This window comes from Rhinopithecus roxellana, chromosome 9 (genome assembly GCF_007565055.1).
Source record: "Rhinopithecus roxellana isolate Shanxi Qingling chromosome 9, ASM756505v1, whole genome shotgun sequence".
Lineage (NCBI taxonomy): Eukaryota > Metazoa > Chordata > Mammalia > Primates > Cercopithecidae > Rhinopithecus > Rhinopithecus roxellana.
The window spans coordinates 19,021,265-19,039,562 of NC_044557.1; the positions used below are offsets into that span (position 1 = coordinate 19,021,265).

Sequence of the window (18,298 nt, forward strand, 5' to 3'; positions counted from 1 at the left end):
ACAAGATAGATAGCTTCTTGACCTGGAGCCAATACAAGATCCTTAGCAGGCCAGGCACGGTGGCCCACTCCTGTAATCACAGCACTTCGGGAGGCCGAGGTGGGTGGATCACCTGAGGTCAGGAGATCGAGACCAGCCTGGCCAACATGGTGAAAACCCGTCTCTACTAAAAATACAAAAAATTACCTGGCCGTGGTGGTGGGCGTCTGTAGTCTCAGCTACTCAGTGATCTCAGCTCACTGCAAGCTCCACCTCCTGGGTTCACGCCATTCTCCTGCCTCAGCCTCCGGAGTAGCTGGGACCACAAGCGCCTGCCACCACGCCTGGCTAATTTTTTTGTATTTTAAGTAGAGACGGGGTTTCACTGTGTTAGCAAGGATGGTCTCAATATCCTGACCTCGTGATCCTCCCACCTCAGTCTCCCAAAATGCTGGGATTACAGGAGTTAGCCACCGCGCCAGGCCCCTTCCTCTCATCTTCTGTAACATACTTGATTTCTGGCTGACCATTTACAATATCATGAGTTCCTCCCCAGTCATTTCATTTCCTCCCCTTTTCCTTCCAAAATTATTTTTTCCTCCCACCTAGTCTACTCCAAGTAGAGCAAAAAGAACAAAGATGAGTCATCAAAAATTTTTTCTCCCATTGTTAATCAACTAATCGTGTGATCATCGTTAAGTTATTTCACCCTTCTGTGCCTCAGTGTTGCCATCTTTAAAATGAAGAGCTTGGCTTTGATAATTCTTAAGTTCCTCTCAGGCTCTAGCTTCTTAGGATTCTATTATTAAATATGTTCATGCCAGCACTTTGGCTTTCCAAAGTGCTGGGATTATCATATATTCCAAAGATAAGATACAGACATAACTTGAGCTCAGGAGTTCAAGACCAGCCTGGGCAACATAGCAAGACCCTGTCTCTACAAAAAATATAAAAATTGGCTGAGCATGTTGGTGCACAACTGTAGTCTCAGCTACTTAGGGGGCTGAGGTAGGAGGATCACTTAGGTCTGGGAGGTCAGGGCTGCTGTGAGCTGAGATCATGCCACTGCACTCCAGCCTGGGTGACAGAGTGAGACCCTGTCTCAAAAAAAAAAAAAAAAAAAAAGCAGGTGGGATGCATAAATCTGGTAAACAATATAGAGTGTCCCTGGCATCAAGAAGCTTATCATGTAATGAGAATATAGACAAGTAAACAGGTAATTATGAAAAAGTCTCACATTAACAAAGGGAAAGTATAGGAGTCTATTAGCCCTGCTGAAAGCAGTTTAGAGTAGGTCTCATCTAAAGAAATATTTGATTACAGTTATAAATGAAGCAAGATTTATTATATCTTATGCATTTTTATTTATTATGAAAGAATATTTATATCTTATGCATTTTTATTTATTTGATTTAATCATTTTATTCCAATGACAAGATACAGATTATAAAACTTCCACTATAATTACACATAATTACCTTTTGTTGTTTTCCTACAAGAAATGCACAGGTATTTTGAGGTCTTTTGTATTGCATTATTGGCAAAGCACTGCATAGTATTAGTTTGTGGCTCTGTTACAATGGGTAATGACGGGAATATATGCAGATGTCTCTGCTATGATAAGATGTGCTCTTGTTGGGTTACATTAACATTCCTTCAAAAGGTATTTCTCGGTTGTACTTCTCACAGTCTTTAGGAATTTCATTAAATCAGTGCCTCCAGTTCCTTTGGCATCCAGTTTTGAAGGGTCTTCAGAGGTCTTGTTCTTCTGTGGCTGCTGGCTTGCAGGAATCAGGACGTACTTGGTCACAATTTGCAGATGGTAGCTCCTCAGGGAGACCAGAGCTTTCACACAGGCATCATAAGCTTCCCGCAGGCCAGCATCACCTTTTGAAAGGACAAACTCACGGACTGAGGGACTTGACTCTAAGGAGCACAGGAAGTTTCTGTGAGCCGGTGGCATATATGTTCTCATGTCCTGGAGGAACTGAGCAGCATGTCCTATAGGAACAAGAGAAAGAGGAAACATGGAGGTCACAGCATTCCCCAATCCAGAATAGAAAGGCAGAGTGAGGGCAGAGTGGGCAGGAGATCACTAATACAGCATTCAGTGAAGTCAAGGTCATTCTATTTGAAGGCTCATGTTTGGCTATTAGTCTTGCTACTAGCAATCGTAATTATTGTAAAATACTACTAATTTTGAAAACTGAATGAGCTAAACTCATTTTCTCACAATAAGTATTTTTGTTTGCACTTTTTTTTCTTTTTTTTTTTTTGTTTTTGAGACAGAGTCTCGTTCTATCGGCCAGGCTGGAGTGCAGTGGCACAATCTCAGCTCACTGCAACCTCTGCCTCCCAGGCTCAAGCAATTCTCCTGCCTCAGTCTCCTGAGTAGCTGGGATTGCAGGCACATGCCACCATGCCTGGCTAATTTTGTATTTTTAGTAGAGACAGGGTTTCTCCATGTTGGTCAGGCTGGTCTCAAATTCCCAACCTCAGATGATCCGCCTTCCTCGGCCTCCCAAAGTGCTGGGGTTACTGGCTTGAGCCACTGTGCCTGGCCTTTGTTTGCACTTTCTTTCTCTCTTTTCTACTGTAAGAAGCTGATGGTATAGACAAGGGCATATATAATCTGCAATTGACAGATTATGACTGATTCTTAAGAGAGTTTAAGAGATTGTGTTTAAATGAGTGTTCAGCAATACCAAAGACATGGAATGAACCCAGGTGCCCATCAATGATGGATGGGACAAAGAAAATGTGATACATGTACACCATGGAATACTACACAGCCACGAAAAAGAATGAAATCAAGTGCTTCACAGCAACAAGGAGGCAGCAGCTGGAGGCCATTAGCTTAAGTTAGCCTAAGTGAATTAATGCAGAAACAGAAAACCAAATACCACATGTTCTCACCGATAAGTGGGAGCTAAATATTGAGTACACATGGACACAAAGATGGGAACAATAGACAGGGAGCATTTCAAATAGGGGAGGGAGGGAGGGAGGAAAGCAAAGGTTGAAAAACTACCTATTGGGCACTATGTTCTATACTTGGGTGAGGGGATCATTAGAAGCCCAAACATCAGCATCACTCAGTATACCTGTGCAATAAGCCTGCACATGTATCCCCTGAATCTAAAATAAAAAAAATTAAATATGATTAAAAAATTAAAAAAATAAGTGCTCAAATTAAGAAAAACTCATGTTTGTACCCAGCCCGATGCTTTCCCCTTTGACTATTAAACAGAAGTTTAACAAAACAGAGAAAATTAAAAAATTCTTCTTGGAGCTTATTCCTCTCCTCCAGCTAAGCCCCTAGAAGGCATACAATGAATGTGGCTCATCTTTAAACTTTGGTGCAGGCATTGCTGTGGGTGGCTGGGGCCATGGGACAGCTGAACAAGACCAGGGCCCAGACTCTGCTTGTCACTGAGGTCTTTATCTCCCCACTAACAGCCCTGTCTCATTTGCAGGTGACTGTCTCTTCCTGAGTCTGATCATACATTTTCAGAACATGACTTCACTGGAGTCAACCACTCTTTATAGACATGTTCAGATTTCAAAATGGAACTTGGGTGTGAGGAAAGTTCTGCCACTTTTATTTTATTTATTTTATTTTATTTTTATTTATTTATTTTTTTGAGATGGAGTCTCACACTCTTGCCCAGGCTGGAGTGCAGTGGCGCCATCTTGGTTAACTGCAAGCTCCACCTCCCGGGTTCACGCCATTCTCCTGCCTAAGCCTCCCGCTTGGCTGGGATTACAGGTACCCACCACCACACCAGGCTAATTTTTTGTATTTTTAGTGAAGACAGGGTTTCACCGTTTTAGCCAGGATGGTCTCGATTTCCTGATCTTGTGATCCGCCCGCCTCGGCCTCTCAAAGTGCTGGGATTACAGGCATGAGCCACTGCGCCTGGCCTTTTATTTTTTATTTTTTATTTTTATTTTTTATTTTTTATTTTTTGAGACGGAGTCTCGCTCTGTCACCCAGGCTGGAGTGCAGTGGCCGGATCTCAGCTCACTGCAAGCTCCGCCTCCCGGGTTTACGCCATTCTCCTGCCTCAGCCTCCCGAGTAGCTGGGACTACAGGCGCCCGCCACTTTGCCCGGCTAGTTTTTTGTATTTTTTAGTAGAGACGGGGTTTCACCATGTTAGCCAGGATGGTCTCGATCTCCTGACCTCGTGATCCGCCCGTCTCGGCCTCCCAAAGTGCTGGGATTACAGGCTTGAGCCACCGCGCCCGGCCTTATTTTTTATTTTTATTTTGAGACGGAGTTTCACCCTTTTGCCCAGGCTGGAGTACAGTGGCGCAATCTTGGCTCACTGTAACCTCTGCCCGCCGAGTTCAAGCAATTCTCCTGCCTGAGCCTCCTGAGTAGCTGGGATTAGAGGCACCCACCATCATGCTCGGCTAGTTTTTGTATTTTTAGTAGAGATGGGGTTTCACCATGTTGGTCAGGCTGGTCTCGAACTCCTGACCTCAGGTGATCCACCTGCCTAGGTGTCCCAAAGTGCTAGGATTACAGGCTTGAGCCACTGCACCCGGCCAGCTCTGCTACTTTCTAGCTGGTTCACAAGGAACCAGTCACTGACTCTTACTAAGTTTGTGTATCTTCATTTTTAAAGTGGGATCATGGCAACCAAATCCCTACTTGCCCGATTCTGCTAAAACCATCAGATAAGCTCAGATGAGATGCTGATGGGAAGGTGCTTTCTAGATATCCAAATACTATTGTGTTCACATAAGAGATGATTATTTCTTGCTATTTTCCACTCACCAGCATTCTGCTGGATGCCCAGCAGGACGTCAAAGCACTGAAAGATGCTGCTTTGTGCTGCGCTGCCCCCTGCAAACTGCTTTGGGTCTTTCCAGAACCCCTCATACACCAGACCATCTGATAGCTGGGGGTTGCCTTTCCAGCTATTGGAGGAAAGAAAGAAAAAAAGAAAAGTCATTCTTTAGATTAATTGCTAATTTTCAGGTATCAAATCTTGCACTAGTAGTGAATAGAAGGTGACAAGAGATGTATTTCATGATCCTTCTTTCATGCCCCCTTGCCCCTGCTCATTTTCATGCATGAGAATGATAAATAATATAATCCTGCACAGATTTGGCATAAATATTCTAGGAATGGAATTTTAGCTTCGCACTAGCACAGACCACTCTTTTTAAAATAACTAGCTTTCCTGTCTCACCCTCCAATACCTTCCTGGCTAAGTGATAACAGAACCGTCTAGTCTTTTTCTACCATATGAATTTTTGGATATAAATTGTTAGTCAAGCCCAATGGATATTAGAGACCATCCAAGAGAATTTGGTGGTGTTCTTTGTTAAGTGAGAGAAAACAAATTCAAACATAAGACTACATACCCAGCCAAATATATGCGAAGAACACTGAAAAATGTATTTGGGTTTACGTGATCTGTAAAAAGATGGAATGTGTTTAATTAAGCAGCATCAGAGGTATACAGGGAAATCAAGGTGTTGTGTACAACTGATAACAGATTTCGGCACAGGCTGCAGGAAAAGGCATTAGGTCAGTCTGTGCTAAACAAAGCCCCTGTGGTTATAAGCGTTCACTCTCCTGCCCTCTTCCAGGAGGCCCGTTAAACTGTAAACTTAGTGCTTACTGACGTAACAGATAAAGTGTTTACATAAACAAACCAAAGACAAAAACAAAACAAACCAAAACAAAAGCCCAGAAACTAGATCTCCCTCTCTATTTTCAAAATTTTTAAAAATCGTTTGGTGACAGGGTCTCACTTCATCGCTCAGGCTGGAATGTAGTGATCATAGCTCACTGCAGCCTGCAGCCTCAACTCCTGGGTTCAAGCAATCTTCCCACCTCAGCCTCCCAAGTAGCTGGAAACTACACGTATGAGCCACCGCACTCAGCCTCCTACCCTACTTGATTTGAAAATGTAGCTTCTTGCCAAGGACTAAATAGCAATAACTCAAAACCCAGAGATAAACAATCAGGTATTTGTTGACTCTGTTCAGTAGGGCAGATTTCCTGTTGCAAATTACTGCTTGTGTACCTTTTTGTGTGTTTTTTGGGGTGTAGTTTTTTAGCTGTTAATTTTGCAACAAACTTTGAGCCCAATGACTTTTCTGTGTCATTTCTTAATTTGTGAAAAAACAGAATTAGGAAAGAGTTCTTATTAAGCAGAAGTTAGTTTTTTTTTTTTCCGGAACTTAAAACCACCCGCCCATGTAGAAAGTTTCTCAAAGGTTTTTAGTGGGAGGCAAGGAAGTTCCTTAGCATTAAATAGAGCCAGCTTGGAACTCTGGCTTCACTATTTACTGCCTGTGGAATCTGAGGTCATTTATCCTGTCTTTCTGAATTTAGATGACCTTACTTGTAAAATGGAGATAATGAAACCTACCACATAGAAAGTGTAATGGTTTAGTAAGATAAAATACCTAAAGTGAAAACATACTAAGTGGTAGTTGCTTTTTGCTTCCCTTTTTTCAACTATTCTACATCTGGAACATTTGACTTGTCAGCCTAGACTGTTGCACTGCACACAACACTTGCCATGCATTTGGTGAAACACTTGAAGGGCTTTCTCCAGGCAAGAAGCTATTTCCAACAGTGCCTTTAGCAGAGTGTCGCGTTCTTGCATTTGCATTGCCCTGAATACAGTAGGAATTACCTAAAACAAAACAAAACAAACAAACAAAAAAAAAACATTTAAGGTTTTCTTTCTTTCTTTTTATTTTTTTTTTGAGACGGAGTCTCGCTCTGTTGCCCAGGCTGGAGTACAGTGGCGCGATCTCGGCTCACTGCAAGCTCCACCTCAAGGGTTCACAGCATTCTCCTGCCTCAGCCTCCTAAGTAGCTGGGACTATAGGCGCCCGCCACAGTGCCCGGCTAACTCGGCTAATTTTTATATTTTTAGTAGAGACGGGGTTTCGCCATGGGGGCCAGGCTGGTCCCAAACTCCTGATTTCAAGTGATCTGCCCACTTAAGCCTCCCAAAGTGCTGGGATTACAGGCGTGAGCCACTGTGCCTGGCCAAATTCCCCCGTCTTAATCCATAAATTAAATTTGGGATTTTTTCATTTCTTTCCTGGGCTGGACAGGAAAGAAATGTATTTGACTAAATTCCTTATATTTATAGAAGTTTGGATTTGTTTTTATTCACATAGCATTTAATTTAGAGATATTTATATAGTCGTATATGTTTCATTTCTATTTTTGATAATCAAAACTATTGAATTTATGGCACTGTATCGTAGTTCCAAAGCCACATTTTATTGAAAAATTTTATTTCCTACAGAGGTTTCAAGTTGGATTTTAAGTATATGGCTCTGAGATTTTATGCTTTAGGTAAGACACATTTATAAATAATTGATCCTTTATAAGTAAATGATCCCATGTTGTATTTGTTAAGGATAAAGTTAACTCATGCTTAGTATAGTTTAGGCTCCGAAATGATTGCTCTGCTTACGTAAATTGACATACAAATTTTGAAGTGAGGATAGACGTACTTTGATAGCAGAAGCAGCTGCTATTTCTACCAATAGAGAGACCAGGAAGAATCCTTTACTGCAGTCTCCATCACGAAATGAGAACAAAACGTCCATGTTCCTGAGGAAATTGGATAAGGAAGGCAAGAAGTTTAGCAAAAATTATGGGATTTTTTTTGACATTTTTATTTATCCTATTTTAGTTTCAACATAATTTTATGAGAGAGGTGTGGCAGGCCTTACTGTATCCATTATGTAGTTGGGAATATTAAGACTCAGTTGTTAGGCCCATTGTCTAAGATCACATAATTAATAGTAAGTAGACTAAATTGAGACCTAAAATGTCATGCTGAAACTCAGAACTAGGGTCGGGCATGGTGGCTCACACATGTAATCCCAGCACTTTAGGAGGCCAAGGCGGGTTGGTCACCTGAGGTCAGGAGTTTGAGACCTGCCTGGCCAATGTGGTGAAACCCCGTCTCTACTAAGAATACAAAAATTGGGGGACGGGCATGGTGGCTCAAGCCTGTAATCCCAGCACTTTGGGAGGCCGAGACAGGCGGATCACGAGGTCAGGAGATCGAGACCATCCTGGCTAACACGGTGAAACCCCGTCTGTACTAAAAAATACAAAAAAAAACTAGCCGGGCGAGGTGGCGGGCGCCTGTAGTCCCAGCTACTCGGGAGGCTGAGGCAGGAGAATGGCGTAAACCCGGGATACTTAAGATACTGCAGAGCTTGCAGTGAGCTGAGATCCGGCCACTGTACTCCAACCTGGGCGACAGAGCGAGACTCCGTCTCAAAAACAAACAAACAAAAAAAGAATACAAAAATTAGGTGGCGTGGTGGTCGGCGCCTGTAATCCCAGCTACTCAGGAGACTGAGGCAGGAGAATCACTTAAACACAGGAGGCAGAGGTTGCAGTGAGCCAAGATCGCTCCATTGCACTCGAGCCTGGGCGACAAGAGCGAGACTCGTCTCAGAAAACAAATAAACAAAACAAAACAACAACAAAAACAGAACTAGAAATTCCCAAACTAGTTCTGTTTCTATTATCCCGTTAACTTGTCACAGGCATTTATATTACCATACGTATACACTCAATGTTTACAGAGATATTTGTGAGGCAGAGTTTTAAAAGGTAATCTTTTGTTTAAATAATTATATTCCTATTCATATTTTAATTTGTGAGCCTAGTTAAATTTCTCAGTGGTTTATCTGCTTTACAAAGGAATTGACTGCGGAATTCAAATAACTGATTAGACCCTGTTTTTCTTTTTAATTGAAGTTTGGGCATTGGTGCAAACATAGTCTATCTATATAACTACGAGTTTTGTGGTGGTTAAATTCATGGTGTCTGAAGCCAGACCATCTCTGCAACTTACTTGCTGTTGTGTGACCTTGAGCAAGATATGACATCGTCTGCCTTGGTGTAAAGTGGGACTGACTGTTAATGTCATCCTCTTTTTTAAAAACCTTCCAGTTTCTCCCTTATCTTAAGATACTGTTTTAACTCCTTATCATAACTAAAAAAATCCTACATAATCTTTTATTATTATTATTATTATTTTTGAGATGTGTCGCCCAGGCTGGAGTGCAATGGCACAATCTTGTCTCACTGCCACATCTGCCTCCTGGGTTCAAGCTATTCTCCTGCTTCAGTCTCCTGAGTAGCTGAGATTACAGGCATGTGTCACCATGCCCCACTAATTTTTGTATTTTTAGAAGAGGAGGGTTTTCGCTATGTTGGCCAGGCTGGTCTCGAATGTCTGACCTCAGGTGATCCACCTGCTTTGCCCACCCATCTTTAAAAAAAAAGTAAATAATCTTTTTCTCACAGTGTTATTTTTATCATTTATTATCAGTGACATTAGCCATCCTTCAGCTTTGATAATACACCAAGATATTTATCACTTCAAGGCCTCACTTTTGCTGTTTCTTCTGCTATGAATACTCTTACCTTTTTCCTCTAGCTAATTGCTCAAATAACTTGCTTCAAGGGCTCCCGCATCACTCCTTTTATTTGGTTAGGGATCCCAATACTTTATCTTCTTAAGCCTTCTCTTAATCATATGGCAGTTTGCATAATTTTCATATACTGCCTTTCCTCTTCGTTAGTCTAGCTTCACCAAGGTGGGTTTATACTGATGATACTTACCTTAGTTTTTCCATCTCTTTTTTTTTTTTTTTTTGAGATGGAGTCTTGCTCTGTCACCCAGGTTGGAATGCAGTGGCGTGATCTCCACTCACTGCAACCTCCACCTCCTGGGTTCAACTGATTCTCCTGCCTCAGCCTCCTGAGTAGCTGAGATTACAGGCACCTGCCACCATGGCCGGCTAATTTTTTTGTATATTTAGTAGAGATGAGGTTTCACCATGTTGGCCAGGCTGGTCTTGAACTTCTGACCTCAGGTGACCCGCCTGCCTTGACCTCCCAAAGTACAGGGATTACAGGTGTGAGCCACACACCCAGCCCAGTTTTTCCACCTCTTAGCCTATGTTTGGTATATATTATAGGTCAAAAGTGTAAGAATTGGGTCAAAAAGAACAAGTTGGTATAAGATTACTTATTGACAATGGTAACTAGTTATGGACATAGGAGTTATTAAGTCATAGATACACAGTTGTATGTGCATTTTGTATGTTTGCATATTAATTTCCTATAGATGTATTTGAGTAGTATTCTTGTGTATATCTATAGCTATAATATCAAATAGACATAGTTGTAACACAATCATAGATACAATTAAAGACTGAGATTATTTGTTCTCTAAATAATCACTGAAATTATTTTTTTGGCTGAATTTAATTAATCATTTAAAAATGCATTTGGAGTCTATCGATAAACCTACATTCAACTATAAATAGCAAATTCTTAGACTAAAACAAGAATCAGATACTTACTCATAAGTCAGGGGCCTTATGAAAGCAGCCATGAAGCAATGGGCCAATTGGAAGAGAGAAAAAAAATCAATTTAACAGCAAATAATGATGAGTTGTTGCTATTTGATTGAATACTACTATCAGAGGTAAGACATAGTCAGGTAAAAGAAAAAGTTTTAAAAATATTTCTTCAGTAGGCATTACAAACATTTTTAACTTAATAACTTACAAATGAATTAAATAATCAAATATGCAAGGAACACACAGGGACAGTCAAAATTAATTGTTTTATTTTTAGTTTTTTGAGACAGAGTCTTACTCTGTCACCCAGGCTGGTGTGCAGTGGCACGAACATAGCTCACTGCAGCCTCAACTTCTAGGGCTCAAGCGATCCTCCTGCCTTAACCCCCTGTGTAGCTGAGACCACAGACATATGCCACCATTCCCGGTTAATATTTTTTAAAAAAAACTAATTTTTAATAAGAAGAAACTTTCTAGATCGAATCCTTTTATTTTGTGGTATTCCCATTTGCAGAGTATTCTTCTACAGACACATACCCAGAGACGAGAAAAGGTTCTCCCTTTCCTTTATTGTAGCAGATCTCATGCCTGAAGGGTAAAAATCACCTACATCCTGAGCAGACTGTTCTGAAAAACCAGTCATTGCTGCCTGTAATTAAAGATGTGTTGACTCTTAACCACAATTGGCTGCTAAAAAATTAAATTAATCGTATCTCAAAAACATGCTAATCAAAAGAAGCCAGACACAAGAGTCTATACTTTATGGTTTCGTTGATATGAAACCCAATAACAAAAATCATCTACTTTTTGATAAGGCAAATAAGAATATATTTGTCTGTGGCAGGAAAGGGAATTGAAAGAAGTACAAAGAAATTTTCTGAGGTGATAAAAATATTGTGTATCTTACTGAGAATGGTGGGTGTATGTAATTACGTAACAGTTAAATTCAAGCTGAACACTTAAGATCTGTGCATTTTACTGTGTTAACTATACACCTGTCACATATGTGTACATTTGTAGTGGTAGACACAGCAGTCCAAGAAACCGTACCCAACTGCGGAACTGAGAGGGACCATATCCAACTGAGAGGAAAACTGTGCTGCCCAAAATTAAGCCAATGAACAACTCCTGTTTTATTTAATTGGCACACACTCCAAAAATTCCTGTTGTTCTCACTCTTTACATACTTATTAGGATCCTTTTTCTTCCAGTTTGCCAAGACACAGTCTGCATAAACCAGAATAGGAGGCAGTTCCAGTTTCTCGGAGAGTTGGCAGTAAGGAACAGCAATATTTCTTGGCAAGACCTGATTAAAATACAGTGGTTAGGTTTGTTTTTTGTTTTGTTTTGTTTTGTTTTTTTGAGATAGAGTCTCGCTCCTGTCGCCCAGGCTGGAGTGCAGTGGCAGGATCTTGGCTCACTGCAACCTCCGCCTCGTAGATTCAAGTGATTCTCCCACCTCAGCCTCCCGAGTAGCTGGGATCACAGGCACCTGCCACCATGCCTGGCTATTTTTGTATTTTTCATAGAGATGGGGTTTTGTCATGTTAGCCAGATTGGTCTTGAACTCTTGAACTCAGGTGATCCTCCCGTCTTGGCCTCCCAAAGTGCTGGGAGGCCCATATGTGTTTTAAAGGTTAGATATTGCAGTCCGTATTAGTTTTATGTAATTAGGGTTGCCAGATAAAATACAGGATGAAAAATAAAGTAAAAGACTTAAAAATATAATAATGATAACAGTTGACATGTCAAGCCAGGGCATATTTTCTTTTTCATTTTGTCCTGTTATCGAAACTTTGACCAATGCAGTTATAATACTTTTAGAAAATTTTTGGAAAGTTAAATGTAAATTAGATGAAAATCTGTCACATAGCATAAGAAATCTGAGAAAATCTCCAAACCTTACGGATGTCTCCATGACCTTTATCCCACACATACGCCATGGTGATGAATCCCAGAACTAGATGTGCAAGGCGCTGTGACTTGTGGTCTGTGAGATGATCAATGCTGAGCATGTCTAACTGAAAACAAATGGAGCAATTGACTCAAATCAATCTCGGTGATGTTTTATGCTTCAAAACCAAGTTAACAATATTAAGAAGTTATACAAGAAGAAAAATGTAATACATATGTCAAACCTTCTCAACTCTTTCTCGAAGTTGGCCAGACTCTATGAGATCAGGCAGATGTTTAGCAATGAACATCCAGTCATTATAAAAATCAGGTAGATTTTCCTTGAAAACACAAACAAAAAAAGATTTTTATTTACTAGTAGCAGTTACTGTAGCTTTGGCTTCCAACTGATAGTATGCCTTGCCCCCACATCCATTTTGTGCAGTGTTGCCCTGGCACATGGCTTACCTGTCTGGAAACACCAGCCTCTGTCTTGTCTTCTGCACACATGGGGCTGAAGACCCTTTCTGTGTTCCACCTCTTCCTCTCTCTTCAAACACTGCCATTTGCAGCTTTTCGAAGTTCACCTCAAAGATTTCACTAAAATCCTCCTGACTACTCTATTTGAAACTAATCTCCATTGTAAACTCTACGGATTACGCCTTTTCATATTGTTAAACAATTATTATCTGCTACTTTCGTTTTTTTTTTTTTCTTTTCTTTTCTTTTTTGAATTGGAGTCTCGTTCTGTTGCTCAGGTTGGAGCGCAGTGGCGCAATCTTGGCTCACTACAATCTCCGCCTCCTGGGTTCAAGCAATTCTCCTGCTTCAGCCTCCCAAGTAGCTGGGATTATAGGCATGAGCCACCGTGCCCGGTTAATTTTTGTATTTTTAGTAGAGATTGGGTTTTGCCATGTTGGCCAAGTTGGTCTCGACCTCCTGACCTCAGGTAATCTGCCTGCATCGGCCTCCCAAAATGCTGGGATTATAGGCATGAGCCACTGTGCCTGGCCTACTTTGGCTTATCTTGGCTAGATTTTAAGTTCTTTGAATGGAAGAAAAATGAGATGTGTTAAATGTCAGTAGTGGACTAGGCACTCTGCTCAATAATTTCATATATATATAGTATACGTATTTAATTATTGTAATGGCCCAAGAAGTTATCTCTGTATCATAAATAAGGAAATCCAGGCTTATACAGTTTACATACATTCTCTTTTTATACCTTGCTACATGATGGCAAGGTTTGTATTGTGCATTTAATTTATATCTCTTACAAGCCCTCGCATAGTGCTGGGCATGTAGCGGGTGCTGTATGTATTCATGTTGATTACCTACTTTGGTTCCACTATAGGCTTGTTTTTGCCCATTAAGTAAAAATGAAACTCAAATAAAAGTTTCTCTTTGGAGCTTATCATATTTATAATCTCATCTCAAGGGGAAATACACAAATAAAAAGACATAGGAACCTTCCTAAAATGAGATATAGATCCCTGAGCAACTCCCCCATACCCTGTTTCTATGCCTACTCCACCAGGTAGTTTCAAGGTACACCCTTAAGGTAATCAATGTTGAACCATGGGGATTAAGTGCAAATGGAAAGATTAACTTAAATCAACATGGGTGAAGTTCTGAGCTTCAAAATAAAGTTAATATTGTAAGCAAGCTATGAAACAAAAAGATAAATACAATATAAAATCCTAACATTTTCAACATCTGCATGTAATTGTCCAGCCTTAATCAGTTGGGGCAGATTTTTAGCAATGAAAATCTAGGCAGTGTACTTCACTACTTAGCCACCTTTCTTGCTCTGAACTTTTCGCCCCAACTGTGCTGTAGTACTTTTAGAAGTAAATGTAGGCCAGGCGGGGTGGCTCATGCCTATAATCCCAGCACTTTGGGAGGCCGAGGCAGGTGGATCACCTGAGGTCAGAGGTTCAAGACCAGCCTGACCAACATGGAGAAACCCTGTCTCTACTAAAAAAGCAAAATTAGCTGGGTGTGGTGGCACACAGCTGGAATCCCAGCTACTGACGCTGAGACAGGAGAATCACTTGAACTCGGGAGGCGGAGATTGCGGTGAGCGGAGATCACGCCATTGCACTCCATCCTGGGCAACAAGATTGAAACTCCGTCTCAAAAAAAAAACAAAAACAAAAAAAAAAAAAAAAAAAAGAAAGAAAGAAATGTAATAAATGTATTTTTGTTGTTTTTATTCTGTATTTCACAGTCTAGCACATCTTACTTTTTTGATTGTTCTGGTTTTTCCCCAAATAACAGACATACTTTTTTGTTCTGTACCGTGATTAGCATTTTATTTGACAGCATTTTCAGCAAGCATAAAATTTAATAAGTAATATGCTCTGGTTCAGAGGATCCCTATATGGTATAATATAAATTAATAATGAATCATACTGAGGATCATTCAAATTCTGCTAGATTAGAGATTGTGCCTTGTGTCTATATGGAATCAGAAAACATATTATTTTCCTTTGGACTAAGAAGCAGATAGATTACGAGAGATAAAATAAGAATATTTTTTGGTTCATAATTTCTAGGAAAGATCTTCAGTGAAGAAATAAAAGTAATCAATAGTTTTTTTTTCATGTTTCCGGTACAGTAAATCTAGCTTCTTCAGCATCTCAGCTAGCAGAATTACTATCATTATTATTGTTCTCAGGCAGGGCCTCACTCTGTCACCCAGGCTGGAGTGCATTGGAGTGATCTCAGTTCACTGTAACCTTCGCCTCCCAGGTTCAAACAATTCTCCTGCCTCAGCCTCTCAAGTAGCTGGGACTACAGGCACACCAACATGCTGGGTAATTTTTTTTTTTTTTTTTGCATTTTTAGTAGAGATGGGGTTTCATCATTTTGTCCACGCTGGTCTCAAACTCCTGACCTCAAGTGATCCACCCACCTTAGCCTCCCAAAGTGCTGGGATTACAGGTGCAAACCACCACACCTTGTCAGAATTATTATTATTATTATTATTATTATTTTTGGAGACAGTCTCTCTCTGTTGCCCAGGCTAGAGTGCAGTGGCACGATCTCAGCTCACTGCAGCCTCCGACTCCCAGGTTCAAGCAATTCTCCTGCCTCAGACTCCTGAGTAGTGAGGATTGCATGTGTATGCCATCATGCCCAGCGAATTTTTGTATTTTTTTAGTAGAGACGGGGTTTCACCATGTTGGCCAGGCTGGTCTTGAACTCCTGACCTCATGATCCGCCCGCCTAGGTCTCCCAAAGTGCTGGGATTACAGGCATGAGTCACCCGCCCCCGGCCGAAAATCTTTTTTTTAAGTAGCCAAGGAAGAGTTTTGTTTGCTTTCTCTTGTGGTTTTGCTTTTCTTTTGTGGTAACCCTTGGAATCTGTTCTACAGGTATTCATAATTATCAAAATTGTTGCATTTTTAAGTAGAACCAAATCTCTGAGAAAAAAGAACCCATGATATATAGTTTAGTAGTTTCTGAAGAAGATGGTTTTATTGTACCATTGATAAGTACATCTTTGAAACCATCCAGTCCTGGCATTTTTGTGGGTATGCGGGCAAATAGCAAGTTTGAGTATTACTGATTTGCATGAATAAAGCAAACTAGTGCTTTTGGCAATAAAATTAAAGCACACTCTTCATTTTCTTTAATTAACAATCCAAAGAGGAAAATTAGATTGGAAGGAGGTAGGTGCTTTAAATTTCCCGGTATCACCAAAGTGTTTGCAGGATTTCATTTCTAAGCACAGTTAGGTTGGAATCTCTGACTAAACATTTGCTGTGTTTAAAGGTGCTCTCCAGTATGTGGACTGTAACTGTTTGAGCTACAAACAAAAATATACTTGTCTACAGAATTATCATAACATGTCCATAGAAATCTTCTCCTGGAATCCCATGTACCTTGTTAAACCGAAGATTGAAAGAAGAAAAGTAATGTCTTATTGTCCCTTCTTAAGAGAGGCAGTGTGGAATAATGGTTTTAAGATCATAGACTCTGAAGACAGGCTGCTTAGGCTCAAACTGACCTCTGGCACTTGCTAGCTACATAGTTTGATAATTACATTCTTCATGCCTTATACTTCTCATTAGGAACATGAGGATAATGACATACATACCTAGCCGAGTGCAGTGGCTCATGCCTGTAATCCCAGCACTTTGGGAGGCCAAGGCTGGTGGATAACCTGAGGTCAGGAGTTTGAGACCAGCCTGGCCAACATGGTGAAACCCCGTCTCTACTAAAAATACAAAAATTAGCCGGGCGTGGTGGCAGGTACCTATAATTCTAGCTACTTGGGAGGCTGAGGCAGGAGAATTGCTTGAACCTGGGAGGCAGAGGTTACAGTGAGCCGAGATTATGCTACTGCACTCCAGCCCAGGTGATAGAGCAAGACTCCATCTAAAATAATAATAATAATAAATAATAAAAATAAATAAATAACATACATACCTTTTGGGATGGCTATGAGAATAGAAAGGGTTAATTTGTAAATTGCTTAGAAAAATGCTGTATTTGATAATGAAAATATTGATGATAAATTGGTTTACACAGCATTCATTAGAAGACACATTAGCAAATATAGTTTTTAAGGCAAACGCTTTTTCCACATAGCTTGCACTTTATAGGTAAAACTTGCAAACAAGAAGAAGGTAGTTCAGACTCTCGCTTGAATCTTATGCTCAGTAAATAGCAAGCAATGATCATATAACATGGAAGGTGCTTGATGCGCAATCTCATAAACCCCATCAAATTAGAAACACATGTTTTTTATAATTTAAGGTATGTCCCTAAGAGAAAGGGATTTCTCTTTGACTCATGGCTCATTTAAAACTCTGGCTTTTTCAAAACACCTTCTCAAAATACAACTGTAATAACCTCTTTGTTTGTATTTTACTGTATAATTCTTATGTAAAGGTGATACACTTTCTATAGTTTCCTTTCCCACCATTCTCCATATCCATGTTAGGTAAGTAAGAAATACATAGATGACTCCATTTCTAGGGAGAAAATTTAAGACAAATTAAGTGAGATGCAGTTATCACAGGTCTCTCTCTAATTTTTACACTGCTTTATATGTTTGTTTACTAGAAGTTACTGAACCACAGTTGTTTAGTATAAGTTAACTTGGCCAGGTCAGAAATGAGAAGAATATGCATTTTCCCACATTTTAGTGCCTTCTCTTACCTGTGGATTTGGCAGAGCGAAGCCCACTTCTTTATCAATATGGTACTCTTCACTGATTGTCCAGGAGTTTTCCATAGCATGTGCCATTCTTGTAGTCTGCTCCTCTGGTGCCCCTCAGTGTTTGAAGAGTTTTCAGAGCATCTTATACTAGTTGCTGCCACAGCCAATGACCAGAGTTTATCACAGGGGCAGTGAGAAATTACTTCCACTTTTGGAATGGTTTCATTTTCTAGTTTCTTTATTTGTAATATGAAAAACAGTAAAACCACAAAAGCATCTCTGTGCATCATATGCAGAAACTGAAAGTTTGTATTCCATATCAGATTTGTAATCATTAAGCACATCATTTTCTATCTGCCGTATGGGAAGCCGGAAAGGCCTGAAGGAAAACACAGCACTATGAAAACAGTGGCCGGAGAAGAACATTTTACTTTATGGAGACTTTTAAATCTTTGAATGAAAATGAAAGCTACAGTCCTAAACTCTCATTTAGTTATTTCTCATTGGCTTTCTTTTAGGCTTCCATGGTTCTTTGAAAATATGTGTCATGTTTCAGCAGACCAAAACACATCCTGTGATACACTGAACTATTAGTCAATGGCTCTGAAGTAGGAAAAAAACAGAAGCCCAAGAAAAATTAGAAACATAGTAACTCTCCACTTCCTTATTTTTCCTATTGAGACTTTTGTCAGTTTTTCCAGTGATAGCATTTGTCCTTCTCACATTTCTAATAAGTAACTTTTAGGAAGATTGCCTTGCATCTAACTGTACCTGACTGACAGGGGCTGAGGAGGCAACAGTCTGGCATATTTGGGTACTTTGTAATATGTCAAAAGTTGGAGAAAAGGATAAAATACCTTGCAAATTTTT

At 40.2% G+C, this 18,298-nt stretch overlaps 1 protein-coding gene across 1 annotated transcript; it reads right to left on the minus strand.

Annotated features, from left to right (window-relative positions):
- Positions 1-1,375: 1,375 nt before the first annotated feature.
- On the minus strand, positions 1,376-17,607 carry IDO1 (indoleamine 2,3-dioxygenase 1). Its single transcript, XM_010354614.2, has 10 exons — positions 17,429-17,607; positions 12,502-12,597; positions 12,265-12,384; positions 11,551-11,669; positions 10,364-10,378; positions 7,481-7,580; positions 6,525-6,642; positions 5,357-5,408; positions 4,764-4,906; positions 1,376-1,980 (listed from the first exon to the last, which is right to left on the minus strand). The coding sequence occupies exons 1-10, from the start codon at positions 17,513-17,515 to the stop codon at positions 1,625-1,627; spliced, it is 1,206 nt and encodes a 401-aa protein (XP_010352916.1). The 5' UTR covers positions 17,516-17,607; the 3' UTR covers positions 1,376-1,624.
- Positions 17,608-18,298: the final 691 nt, after the last annotated feature.